The sequence below is a fragment of the Muscardinus avellanarius genome, assembly GCF_963383645.1.
Source record: "Muscardinus avellanarius genome assembly, chromosome: X".
NCBI lineage: Eukaryota > Metazoa > Chordata > Mammalia > Rodentia > Gliridae > Muscardinus > Muscardinus avellanarius.
This window is the reverse complement of record NC_137792.1, coordinates 109,304,311-109,317,095: the sequence shown is the minus strand read 5'-3', so window position 1 is coordinate 109,317,095 and position 12,785 is coordinate 109,304,311. Positions and strand designations below refer to the sequence as shown.

General features: G+C 36.5%; 1 protein-coding gene across 2 annotated transcripts in view; it reads right to left on the bottom strand.

The window, feature by feature from the left end:
- The window catches only part of KIF4A (kinesin family member 4A), a gene marked incomplete at both ends in the record, with an annotated part of 112,261 nt that overhangs the window by 64,465 nt on the left and 35,011 nt on the right, over positions 1-12,785 (bottom strand). For both annotated transcript variants that reach the window (XM_080719639.1, XM_080719640.1), the window contains 3 exons: positions 5,697-5,758; positions 8,061-8,236; positions 8,887-9,003. In XM_080719639.1, the coding sequence (XP_080575765.1) occupies positions 5,697-5,758; positions 8,061-8,236; positions 8,887-9,003 (355 nt within the window). The remainder of the gene's footprint in view (positions 1-5,696; positions 5,759-8,060; positions 8,237-8,886; positions 9,004-12,785) is intronic.

Sequence of the window (12,785 nt, the reverse complement as noted above, 5' to 3'; positions counted from 1 at the left end):
AGGATCTGAAGATATAGCACTGGCCTAGCATGTGTGAGGCCCAGGGTTCAGCTGCCACCAATTGAGCTATTATGGTGAAGAGATTAAGAAAGAATGCAAGGAAGAGGCATGGAGGAGACAGAAGTGACACTACTCAGGGTTGAAACTTAACCGGGTGAATACAAGTTGGTGACCCATTTACTGTAAAGTTTAGGGAAATAGCATTTAAGAAGTCAGAAAGCTGAAATGACAACCATTAGCAACTAACAGCATATTTCACAATTCTTTATAAATGAGTGTTCTCCTCTAAATGCTTGCTTTGTCAAAACTGATGACCCACAGCATCCTGTTCATGTGCCTACTGATTTTAAATTGCTTAGAGTGTGTGATGGTAACAATGGTATCCATTTCAGATATGAGTAGAAGGGATAGAAATAGTTTATAGGAATACATACATACGTGCATACATACAAGACCCTTTGGGGCTTATTAATACTATTTGGAATCAATTTCAAGACTAATGAAGCAGACCAAGAAGGAGTATAGTTTCTTTGTTTGTTTTAATCCATTAGGATCAAATGTTCAAAGGACAAGAAAAAGGACCGATAAAGAACTCAGAAGAATTGTTAAGATCTGATCTGAAGAATGAAGGGAAAAATGAATAGCTGACAAGGCTATGATAAAGAGACAAAACAAAGAGAACAGCTGTTATCAATCTCAATAAAGGCTAGAAAAGGATTTCGGGAATACAGTAGATGCCCTCTCACCCAGCCTACGACCTCCATCAACTCTAATACAAGATCTTAGCCTGTTCTTTATCAAGAAGCTAACGCTAAGACCACACCAATAAAGTCTCATTTTATACTATTAATAACTCATTAAAATTCTTTTGAATAAATGTTCAATTAAAACAGATTAAAAAGCTATTAGTAAATTTAATGTTATTTTAGATTCCTTTTTTGTTTCCTTATTCTATTAAACTGAACACTTCTATGTCATTCCTTTAAGTTGACAAGCTTCAAAATAATGATACTTTAACTTAAGTCAATAGATTTTTTTACCCTAAAACAGGGTAAAAAAGTAGGGAAATCATATTTATGTCAACTATTAATTTTTAGAGAAAAATTTAGCATTTAGAAGTAGGCTTTTCATCACAATTTGAAGGAAATGCTTGAATATTTAAATACTAACTTAAATGAAAAATAGCCAGGTGTGGTGGCACACACTTATAATCCCAGTACTTGGGAAGCTGAGACAAGAGCATCACAGGTTCAAAGCCAATCTCAGCAGCTTAGTGAGGTTCTCAGCAACTTAGTGAGACCCCATTTCCAAATAAAATATAAAATAGGTCTGGGGGTATAGCCCAGACCACAAAAATTTAACAACAGCTCACAAGCTCTATTTTGATATTTTACATATATTAAATGTATTTGATTCTCACAATAGCCATGAGGTAGGTTCTGTTGTTATCCCCATTTTATAGTGGCAGAAATAGAGTGACAAAGAGGCACAACCAGTAGGTTATGGTAAAGCTGGAATTTGAGATGAGCAATCTACTTTCAGAATCTATACTCTTAACTACTGTGCTAACTTCAGAGATGGACAATACCGAAATGCAAAGAATATGGGACGTAAAAGCTCCCAGGGAGCTGGGTGTGGAGGTACATGCCTGTAATCCTTGTACTTGGGAGGCTGAGACAGGAGGATTATAGGTTCAAAGTCAGCCTCAGCAAGTTAGTGAGAGCCTATTTAAAAATAAAAAAACTTAAAAATGGATGGGGGGTATATAGGTCAGAGGTAGAACGTCCCTGGATTCAACTTCCAGTACAAAATAAAATAGAAAAAAGAAAAAAATTATTGAAGTCATAAAAGAAATTTTTTGTAAAATCTTAATAAAATAACATAGGACAAGTATATGAAATATGACATCCATATAAAAGAAGAAGGCTTTTAAAGTAAAGCAGAAAATAGGAGTAAGCTGGGCAATAACCAGACAAGAAAGGAAGGAACCAATGGAGGGAGGGAGGGGAAGCCAGTATTTTCTGTTTCATATTATATTTAATTTCTAATGCTAGGAATTTAAGTTAGCATTAGAAATTAAATAGCATATGAAACAGTAAGCAAGTGCAAATTGACACAAAAAATAAACACAAAAGCTCCAATGACACACATCCCAAACAAAAGGACATAATCCGAGGACAAAAAGCAAAAACATCTACATATGTAAATGTACTTTTTGTAAGTAGTCCTATGAAATGTCTCTAAAAATATAAATACACATTTTTTGAGAAAAGCAGCTTCTTTATTTCTTTGTAAAATATTGAACAATTGAGTTTAATTGTTAGAGTCATCAAATGTTTCTTAGAATCTCTTACTTTTGCAGCTGATATTATTTTTTATAATATATTCTTGGCTGTCAGAGTGAGAAAAGGTTTTCTTTACTCTTGAGTTCATTATTGTCATATGTAAAACATGTTTGTGCTAAATTGAAAGGAAAAGAAAGTGGGACAACTGTTTTTTTCTAAATGAGTATTCTGAGAACTGGCATTTAAAGAGTGCTTAAAAACAATCCCTGGATCTTCTCCCGTTATCTTACATGTATACAATATTATTAGAAAACCCAGACAATATTAACCAAAGATAAAAAATTAGAAAGGGAAGGGTAGGCATTGCTTAGTGATGAAATTATGACAACTTTAAAATTTATTCTGCATAGTTCCATAAATGTCCTAACAAAATGCAATGAATCACTTTCATAGTATAAAATAAAAATGATTCACTTTATTTATTTATTTATTTATTTATTTATTTATTTATTTATTTGGTGGCACTAGGGTTCCTGGAAACCCTTCTATCTCCGGGTTACACTCCCAGACCTATTTTTATACTTTTTTTTATTTGGAAACAGGGTCTCTTAAGCCAGCGCGGCTGGCTTCATACCTGTGCAATCCTCCTGTCTCCAGCTCCCAAGCGCAGGGATTACAAGCATGCGCCACCACACCCGGCTTAAAGATTTACATTATAAATAAAAATAAATTCCACATGGAAAATTGAAGTGTAAGGCAACATTAGTAATAGAAGGTTCGTAGGTTTGTGGCCAACCTCTCAGCTACCTTAGTGAGGCCCTTCACATACTAGTGAAACCCTGTTTCAAACTAAAGAATAAAAAATAGGGCTGGAAGTAGGCTGGAAGTAGAGCTTTGAGATAGAAAGCACCTGGGTTCAATCCTCAGGTCTGCAAAAAAACTAAATAAATAAAATAAAAATTTTATATGACAAAGAACACTATAACAAAGGAAAAGACAACTGATAAAGTGGAAGAAAGTGCCAGGTATGAAGATGCATACCTGTAATGCCAGTACATGAGAGGAAATTTTATGATATATAAATTATATCTTAATAAAACTGCTAAAATACAGAAATGATAAAAGATCAATCAATTTTATTATATAAAAATAAAATTTTTGCCAGGTATGGTGGTGCACATTTGTAATTCCAGTACATGAGAGGCTGAGACAGGAGGATTGCAGGTTTGGAATCAGGCTTAGCAACTTAGTCACACCCCCAGCAAATTAGCAAAACCTTGTTTCAAAATAAAAATAAGCTGGATATGGTGGTACATACTTGTAATACTAGTACTTGGAAAGCTGAGACAGGTTCCAGATAGTCTCAGCAAGTAGTAAGACTCTCATTAACCTAATGAGACCCTGTTTCAAAATTAAAATAAAAAAAAATAGGACTGTGGATGTAGCTCAAAGGAAGTGTTTCTGAGCTCAATCCCCAGCACCAAAACAAGTAAGAAAAAGTATTTGTAACACACACCACAGAAAAAGGAGTAATATAATTAATATACAAAGAACTGATAAAATGAGCACCAAAAGTTAGGATTTGCCATTATTAAAAAAAAATAAGAGTTGGTATGGAGATGAAGAATTTGTATGTTTTGTTTACTGTTGATGGGAATGTAAAATGGTAGTTAAACTACCTTTTTGTGTGTCTGTGGTACTGGGGGTGGAACCCAGGAGCATTCTACCTTCAAGCAACATCCCCAGTTCTATTTTTTATTCTTTACTTTGAAATAGGGTCTCATTGAGTTGCAGAGGGCCTCACTATGTTGTAGCTTAGGCTGTCTGCGAACTCGGATCTTCCTGCCCTCAGCCTCCGAAATGCTGGGATTACAAGCATGTGCCACCACACCCAGCTGATAATGGTCTCACTAGATCGATAAGGGTTTTACTATGTTTTACTATGAGCTGACACTACTCAAATTTGTAATCCTCCTGTTTCAGTCTCCCATGTACTGAGATTATATGTGTCTGCCACTATGCCTGGTCTGGGTGGCATATTACACTTGTATTTTTTAGATCTACTGGCTGAGAAGGGCTAGAAGCAAAAACACCATTCACAATGAACATAGCTAGTGCTAGAATCCAGATCTTGTTTTTTTGTTTGTTTTTATGTTATTTTTTGCAGTACTGGGGATTGAACCTAGGGACATTCTACCTCTGAACTATACCCCCTGCCCTATTTTTTATTCTTTATTTTGAAACAGGGTCTCACTAAGTTGCAGAGGACCTCACTAAGTAGCTGAGGCTAGCCAAGAACCTGCAATTCTCCTGGTCTCAGCTTTCCAAGTGCTGAAACTACAAACGTGCATCACCAAGCCCGGCTTCAGATCTTGGTTTCTAAACACCACTTTCCAAAATAGGATAACAGGGCTTCTTGGTGGTCTGGTTGATTTCAGAACTAAGACAGGGAAAATGCAGTTTAAAGCTTCTTGTGGAAATACTCAAAACTCTTGTAGACTTGTTAAAGAACATAAGAGCCCAACTGAAGGAGTTCTGAATGAACAAAACGGAAACAATTTGAATAAAACAAATGATAGAATTGAATGTTAAACAATAAAAGAAAATATCAATGTGTCTGTGGGCATAACTACATAGTCAAATAAATGAATGGGGTAGAATATATGGCTATTCCACACAATTAGCACTTAATAAATTCATAAATTTCTGAGGATAGAAGCCATGCTTCTATCAGCTGCTTCAAAAACAACTAGCTAGGGCAGGGCGTGGTGGCACACGCTTGTAATCCCACCATTTGGGAGGCTGAGACAGGAGGATCACAGACAGCCTAAGCTACTTAGTGAGGCCCTTTTGCAACTCAATGAGACCCTGTTTCAAAAGAAAGAAGAAAAAAATAGGGCTGGGGATATAGGTCGGGGATAAAATGTCCCTGGGTTCCACCCCCAGTACCACATACACACACACAAATAACTAGCTGGGAGTGGTGATGCATGCTTGTAATTCCAGCATTTGGGAAGCTGAGACAGGAGGATCGCGGTTCACAGACAGCCTCAGCTATTTAGTGAGGCCCTTTGCAACTCAGTGAGATCCTGCTTCAAAATAAAGAATAAAAAATAGGGCTGGGGGTGTAGCTCGTCAGTAGAATGCCCCTTGGTTTTATCCCCAGTGCCGCAAAAACCAACCAACCAACAAACAAAAAATAACTAGATAAGTCCTAAGTGGTCAGCAATGTTGGTAAGATCTCTTTCTTGATATAAAATGCTACGAGAAACTTTAGGATATCAGAGGAAGAAATGTCAGGAGAAATAATCTCTGCTGGAGTACATGTTTAAAATTAATCTATACCCTAAATTTGATCCCAGCACTGCAAAAAAATTAATAAATGAATAAAAGCAAAACTATGATGCTTACTTTATAGATCCAGGCATGGTACCTCCATGGGCTTGTAGCAACAAGACCTGTAGCTGCTGAACCTGAAGTAGCAAAGAAAAATAGTCACCCATCAATAGTCCTTGGTAGTGAAATCACTAAAATTGGTAGTAGGGCAATTTTACTCCAGGCCTATTAAATCTAAGGTAGATGTTAAGTACTACAGAAGGCATCAATGAGGGCTGACTAGGCAAAGATACATGAGCATTACATGAACACAGCTAGTTACTTCGATGAGCTGAACCTTTCATCTAGGCATCCTGATAAGTTTTTGCTGAGCACCTATTTTTTTCTCTTGAAGGTTGAACCCAGAGGCATTCTACCTCCAAGCTATACCCCCAGCCTGACTTTATTAATCTGGAAACAGAGTCTCATTAGGTTGCTGGCTTTGAACCTGCAATCTTCCTGTCTCATCTTCCCCAGTACTAGGATTACAAGCGTGGGCCACCATGGTTGAGTGCCTATTTTTAACAATGAAATTCAGCACTGGGATAGGCAATGTAGGGGCATATGAAAATAAAATATGGTTCCTTCTCTTAAGGTTACATCTCACTGAGCAGGATAAGACTAAAGGCTGAAATTGTAGAAAATAATAAAAGACAGACAATATTAAATTATCAGGTATATTTAGGTGTTTTGGGGTTCTGAGAAGTGGGCAAAAAAGTGAGTCAAAGAGAGAGCCTTCATGGAGCTACATCTTAAACCAGAGTTCATGTATACAAGCATCTTCTCCCATTCCTTCCTATGATAAAATAAAAGTGGCCTGCCTCACTGCTAAAGCTTTGGGTCTGCTCTTCTTGTTTCTTTATGAATCTTACTCAATTTTTTTACCCCTTCTCTCTTCTGTATCTACAACTTCTCCATTTCTAGTGTCCTTCAAATGAAGATGAAAATATGCTTAAGTGTCTCCCATCTTAAGACACAAGAACCCTCCCTAAGCAAATTTCCTATCTCTCTTGCCTTGTTTCCTCTATGTCTAGGAGGGAAGGACACATCAATCGCCTCCATTTCTTTTTGCTTATCTCTCACTTGCTCCTCAATGTATTCCAATCTGATATTTGCCCAAAATATTCCAATAGCATAACTTGCTATGGTCACAAATGTTCTGCATCACTAAAGCCAATGTGCATTTTTAGTCTTCATTTTACTTGGTCAACTAGTAGCATTTAGCTTGCTAGACATCATACTTCCCTAGTTTTCCTTCTACTCTTTTGATCTTCTGTCTCTTTCTTGCTTCATCTTTGATCCACTTATACTTTAAATGGTCAAATCTCTCAAAGCCCAGTATCAGCTTTAACCAGTTTATAATATCCCTTTAGATTCTCAAAGTCTCATCTCTACCTGTTGGTTTAACTACCATATCTAAGTTGGTGACTACCAAACTTATATTAAATTCAGATCTTTCTGAATTTTAGACTTTTATATTTAACTATCTATCAGACGTTGCCATTGAACTGTTCTGGCATGTTCAGCATGCCAGAAATCTGAGTGTTCTACCCTCATTCCCTTATCTAATTCTCCCATTACTTTTTTTCGTTAACCACCACAACCCTATGTCCAAGCCACCAGTAGCTCTCACTTAGAACGCTGGAGTACCTCTGTAAATGGTCTTTATAAATCTATTCTTGTTCCTCCGTATTCCATTTCCACTTGGCAACTAGGATATCTTTTTTAAATGTAGATTACCAGTGTTACCACTCAGCTTGAACTCATTTTTCACATAGTCCACAAGTCCTTGATGAGGCCTCTGTTTTCCCTCTAGCTTCACATTGGAATACTCTTTCCTTGCTTTCTACATATTAGCCACAATAGTATTCTTGTAGTTCGTTTCTTCAAATGCCCTAGACTCAGTCCCTTTCAGCACTTGCTATATGCCAGGCACTGTTTTAAGTGCTTAGCATGAACTAATTAAATTCTCACAAAAGCAGTGCTATACTCTGGAAGGCAAAAAAAAATGTAACCCCTTTATACCTGTATCAATCCAATTCCTACCTTTTCATCTTTTTACTAGTGCTACTGAGCTGTTACACAACCAGTCACATTTAAACCACCACAAATTCATGCCTGTAGTCAGTTACCTCTTCTGTTTCTCTTGAACATCAGGATGGAACCCTTACCTATCTCTCTTGCTTCATCTCTCACTGCTCATTTCATTTTCAGTAAAAGCCACAATCTTAAATGGATATCAAACATGTTAAGAGGATTTACTTTAAGAGATCCTCATACTAACATAATGCTCACCCAGTGTCTTTAAACTTCTTGTAGAGAAGAAACTAAGAAACAGAAGCTCTTTCATTACACTTATATACTTGCAACTTTCCCCATAAATATTGAAGTCCTATATACCTGTTGCTTAAGATGATTAAGTTCAGCTGTCTGGGGATCAATATTAATAATAGGTTTGTTCTTGATTTTTCTTGCTCTGTCAGCATAGCGAAGGGTATTTAATGTTTCCTCTAGATTGGAGTCAGCAGGACTCACACAGGCTATCATAAGCGTATGGCTATTACCTCCTAGAGAATCTGAAAAAGAGTAAAGTACAATAGAAGGAAATGAAATCAAACAAGTAGGATATAAGCACAAGCTATCCATTTGGGTTGGTGACATCAAAGTCCAGAGTTATAAGAAAAAATTCTTAGATATTTATAAATTTCCTATTTGTATCAATATAAAACACTCAAATTTCTGATATATAAAATGATATTGCTTTTAAAATACTATTGCATGTTTCCCTGTTCTCAAGACGAACTATGATTTCAGCAGTAAATCACATAAAAACAACTAAGGCCTAGCCCAGGTATATTTGGAGCCACTATTAGAATTAAACATTCTTAGGATGCCCCTGTAGGTAGATTTTAACTCTCTAGACACTCCAGACAATTCTGCTTAGCAGCACTATTAAATAAAGAGGTAACAATGTTCATTTTCAGGTGCAGAGTACTAAGTACGGTTGGTATTCTACAACCTTCTTCCTGCTCAAAGCTATATATGAAGAATTTTTTTCCATTACTTTATAAATCTGATTGCCAACAGCTCTCTTTCCTCTTTATCAATTAGAGAGCTGTATATGTGATAACCCAAATAGCTAGATTTTTACCTGTTTCATCTTTGCCTTCTTAGTACTATCATAATGAGTTATGCTCTCTTATTTTTAGGGGTATTATGGGCTTACCTTGAAGCAGTCGAGTCAACTTGGAATCTCTGTAGGGCACGAAGCCACCCTTTTTATCATCTCCAAGAGCACTGATTACATTTCCCAAGCATAAGAGGCCTCGGTTAATATTAATACCTAATACAGAGAAACAAAATTAAAATTGCTTGGTAAATCATCTAACATATACATTGCTTTTAAGAAACAACAACAAAATAAAGATTCCATAGAAATATTGTTATCAATTTTAAGGAAACTTCTTAATATTGTTCAGTTTTCTCACAGTGTTTCTTTATGTAAAGTTCAAAGGTTCAAATGTTGGGTTTGCACAATTGAGTCTTTGGCAATTCTTGGCCTTTCCATGGAAACAAAGCAGACAGGCACATAACTATCGCTATGACAACCACCATCTGTATAGTTATTTACTTTTTAAATCCATTATCACAATCCTTAAACTAGTGCTATGAAATTGGATGAATAACTATTTTTATAATCTCATTATTTATAATCCTTCCTATTTTACAAATAAGGCAATTACCTCTAAAATTAAATGACTTGACTAAGGTCACATAGCTAGTAAGTGGTGGACCTGATATTCTAGCTTAGGTTTTAGTCATATCTTGTGCTTTTTCTTGATACCACACTATAATACCCTTACTGCTTAAAAAGGGTAAAGATCTGCTGTGTGTGGTGGCCTATGCCTGTTATCTCAGTACTTGGGAGGCTGAGATAGGAGGTTCAATAACTTAGCAAGACCCTGTTTCTAAAACAAAAAATAAAAAAAAATGAGGGTGTAGCTCAGAGGTAGAATACCCCATGGGTTCAATCCTTAGTACCACAAAATGGGAGGAATAAAGATTCTTTTCTACTTTAATTCTGGGGTTTGCTTTTCAAATATAATAATAATCTCTGTGGTACCTCTAAAGAACCTGACTTCCCCTTATTGCTGTGGAAAGGCTATATAGTATACTGCTTAAGTAGATGGGCTTTGGTTTCAGACAGACCTAGGTTCCAATCCTGGCTCTGTCACTGATTAGCTCTATGGTCTTAGGTAAGTTCCTCTATAAATGAGGCAAATCTAGCCACTCTCTTGGGTTGTAATTGGAACTAAATAAGATACTATACTTAAAAGAAAGTTAAATGATAAGTAAATGGTGTTATGGTTTTAATGTCCAAAATTCATGTTGAAAGTTGATACCCAACTAAGGTAAGTTGATACCAACTAAGGTAAGGCCTTAGGTGGTGATTAGGTCATGAGGTCTCTGTCCTTGTAAACAGGATTAATGCCTTATAAAAGGGCTAAAGGGAACTAGCTAGACCCTTTTGCCCTTCTGACCCTTGGACCATCTAAGGACACAGTGTTCTCTTTTTTTCCTTCTGCTGTTTCTGCCATATAAGGATGCAATGAGAAGATACCCTCAACAGATACTGATTCTGCTGATCCCATGATGTTGGACTTCCCAGCTTTCAAAACTGTGAAAAATAAACTGTGACAAATTTCTATTGTATATAAATTACCCAGCCTAAGGCATCTTCTAAAAGGATCGCTATTGGACTAAGACAAAATATATCATTTTTGTTAGCTTTACTCTACTTTTTACTTATTCAGCCATACTTTGGATGCCCTAATATTTATAAGATCCCATATTTTACGTTCCTTTCTGACTGCATCTTTCATGGATACTAGTGTTTAACTTTATTGTCCCTACCAATTTATACTTTCTAATATTTTCAGTAGATTAGCCGCTTCTGGGTCTTAAACTACCTGATCCGAATCCTGTGGCCAGATATTTCATTTTTGCATTCCTAAGCACTCACTGGACCCATGACCTTCTGCCATTCCTACTATAGGTTAAAACTACTGTGTGTGTGTGTGTGTGTGTGTGTGTGTGTACATAGGCTGCAATGCTGAAGTTATATAACAACAACAACAGCAACAACATCAACAAAAAATCTAGATCCACTACAAACATGCTATTGACCTTAGCTGAACTCTTGGTCAGTCTTTTCTTCCTCGTTCCTACTTGACTAATTCACCATAACAACTATTTTAAATATGTACCATTTTAAAGATTGCAAATCGACCTTCACTTTCCACTAGTAGATCATTTTACTAAATACTTTATAGGGATTGAAGTTATTCACAAGGGCTCCATAATCTTTCTTCTCCTTGCCTCACGGTCTTTCCTGTGCTATTATTCTTTCCTTTGCCCTTCCCCTTGTTTCAGAGGGAATCGTTTCCTTTATTTTCAAGGCTCTGCCTTTTGCCTCTGCTCGTATTTCTATTTCCTTAATTTTTTCTGGGACCTAGAATCCTTTGATCTTTGTACTTCCTCTTAGACCTTTTAATTTATCTTCCCCTCACAAATTCCTTATTTTCAGCCTATACACATACTTAAAACTCCCCATCTAAAACAAAAAAATCCATAAGTAACCATGTTTTTCTTTTCCTTTTACTGCCAATTGGAAGAGATACCATTTTGCAGAGCCATTTATCCTGCTCAGGAAGAGAAACCCGCTGAGATTTATTGAATCTGCTTGCCAATACCTGTACTAATCCCCATATTAGTTCTCTCCTTTCTTTTCTTTCCATTTTCAGTCAACAAGAACATTGTGCCATCTTATTGGCCCTTATCCCACATGGATGTAAAGGAGAGGCTGCTGAGGTTTTTCAAAGATGCTGTGCAAAATTTCAACCTATAGTTGCATATAAGAATAAAACAAGATGCCAGATAACCCTGAAAAAATCTATGACTGCTGTGAACTAAGCAAAACCACAGACTTAAGGATAAAGTAGGCATTGTTATTGGTTTTTCTTCTTTTAATGAGACCTAGGGCTTTGAAACAGAAATAATTAAGGGGAATGACTATATCTCTAGAAAGAAATAATCACAAAGTAAGATGTGATTTTCTGTTAAGACATTAAAATGAAGCTCTTGACAAAGACAAAGAACATGTTTGCAGAGACTTATGAGTTCTGATCAAGGCTGGCTAGGGAGAAAAAATACTCAAATAAAATTATATGGCCAGAGTTATTTTCTCTATAAGCTGAGCACAGATCAAGCAAGGAGATTCAAGAATACTGCTCAGTGCCATTGGGTGCTATGGCAACAAATAAATAATAAAGGAGAGTTTTTACATTAAAAGGGAAATATAACGTCAAACTACATGGAGGCACATTACAATGGCTTTCACAGCAAAATAGAAAGGTGCGTTTGTAACGAGAGAAAAACTAGGTAGGAGGGAAATGAAGTAGCTCTATATGCAGTAGCTCAGCTGGGGGCAATTTGGCTTCCAAGGAGAACATTTGCCAATACCTGGAGACATCTGGTTGTCACAACTAGGAGAACTGTGTGTGCTACTGGCACCTAGTGGGTAGAGGCCAAAGATGCTGCTATTGTTGTAAAATGAAAAAGATAGCCTCTCCAATAATAATTTGACTCCAAATGTCAACAGTGCAACAGCTGAGAAACCCTGCTCTCTATGTATGAGCCCAAAGCAGGGAGAATAGTTTAGTACACTAGAGTAAAAAACTGATTAGAGTGTGTGTGTGTGTGTGTGTGTGTGTGTGTGTGTGTGTGTGTAATATGTATATATACATATACATGGCTATCCTGGTCAGATAGAAAGAGAATGATGTTACTGAAACGGATCACAAAATGTAGAAGAGACAATCACTGAGCAGAAACAGAGTGGTGTGGAGGGCACTTCATTAGGAGACAGCTTTAGTTCAAACTCTGCCTCTACCATTTACCAATGTGTGTGATACTGAACAAGCCACTACCTTACCTAATGGGACAGTGATAAAAGTCAATATGATCTGTGAAAAGATATCTACTATAAATTATTGTTAACTGGGTAATTTAGATAATCTGGATATTTACATTTCTCTTAGCCTAAGCAGAGTAACTGATAAATCC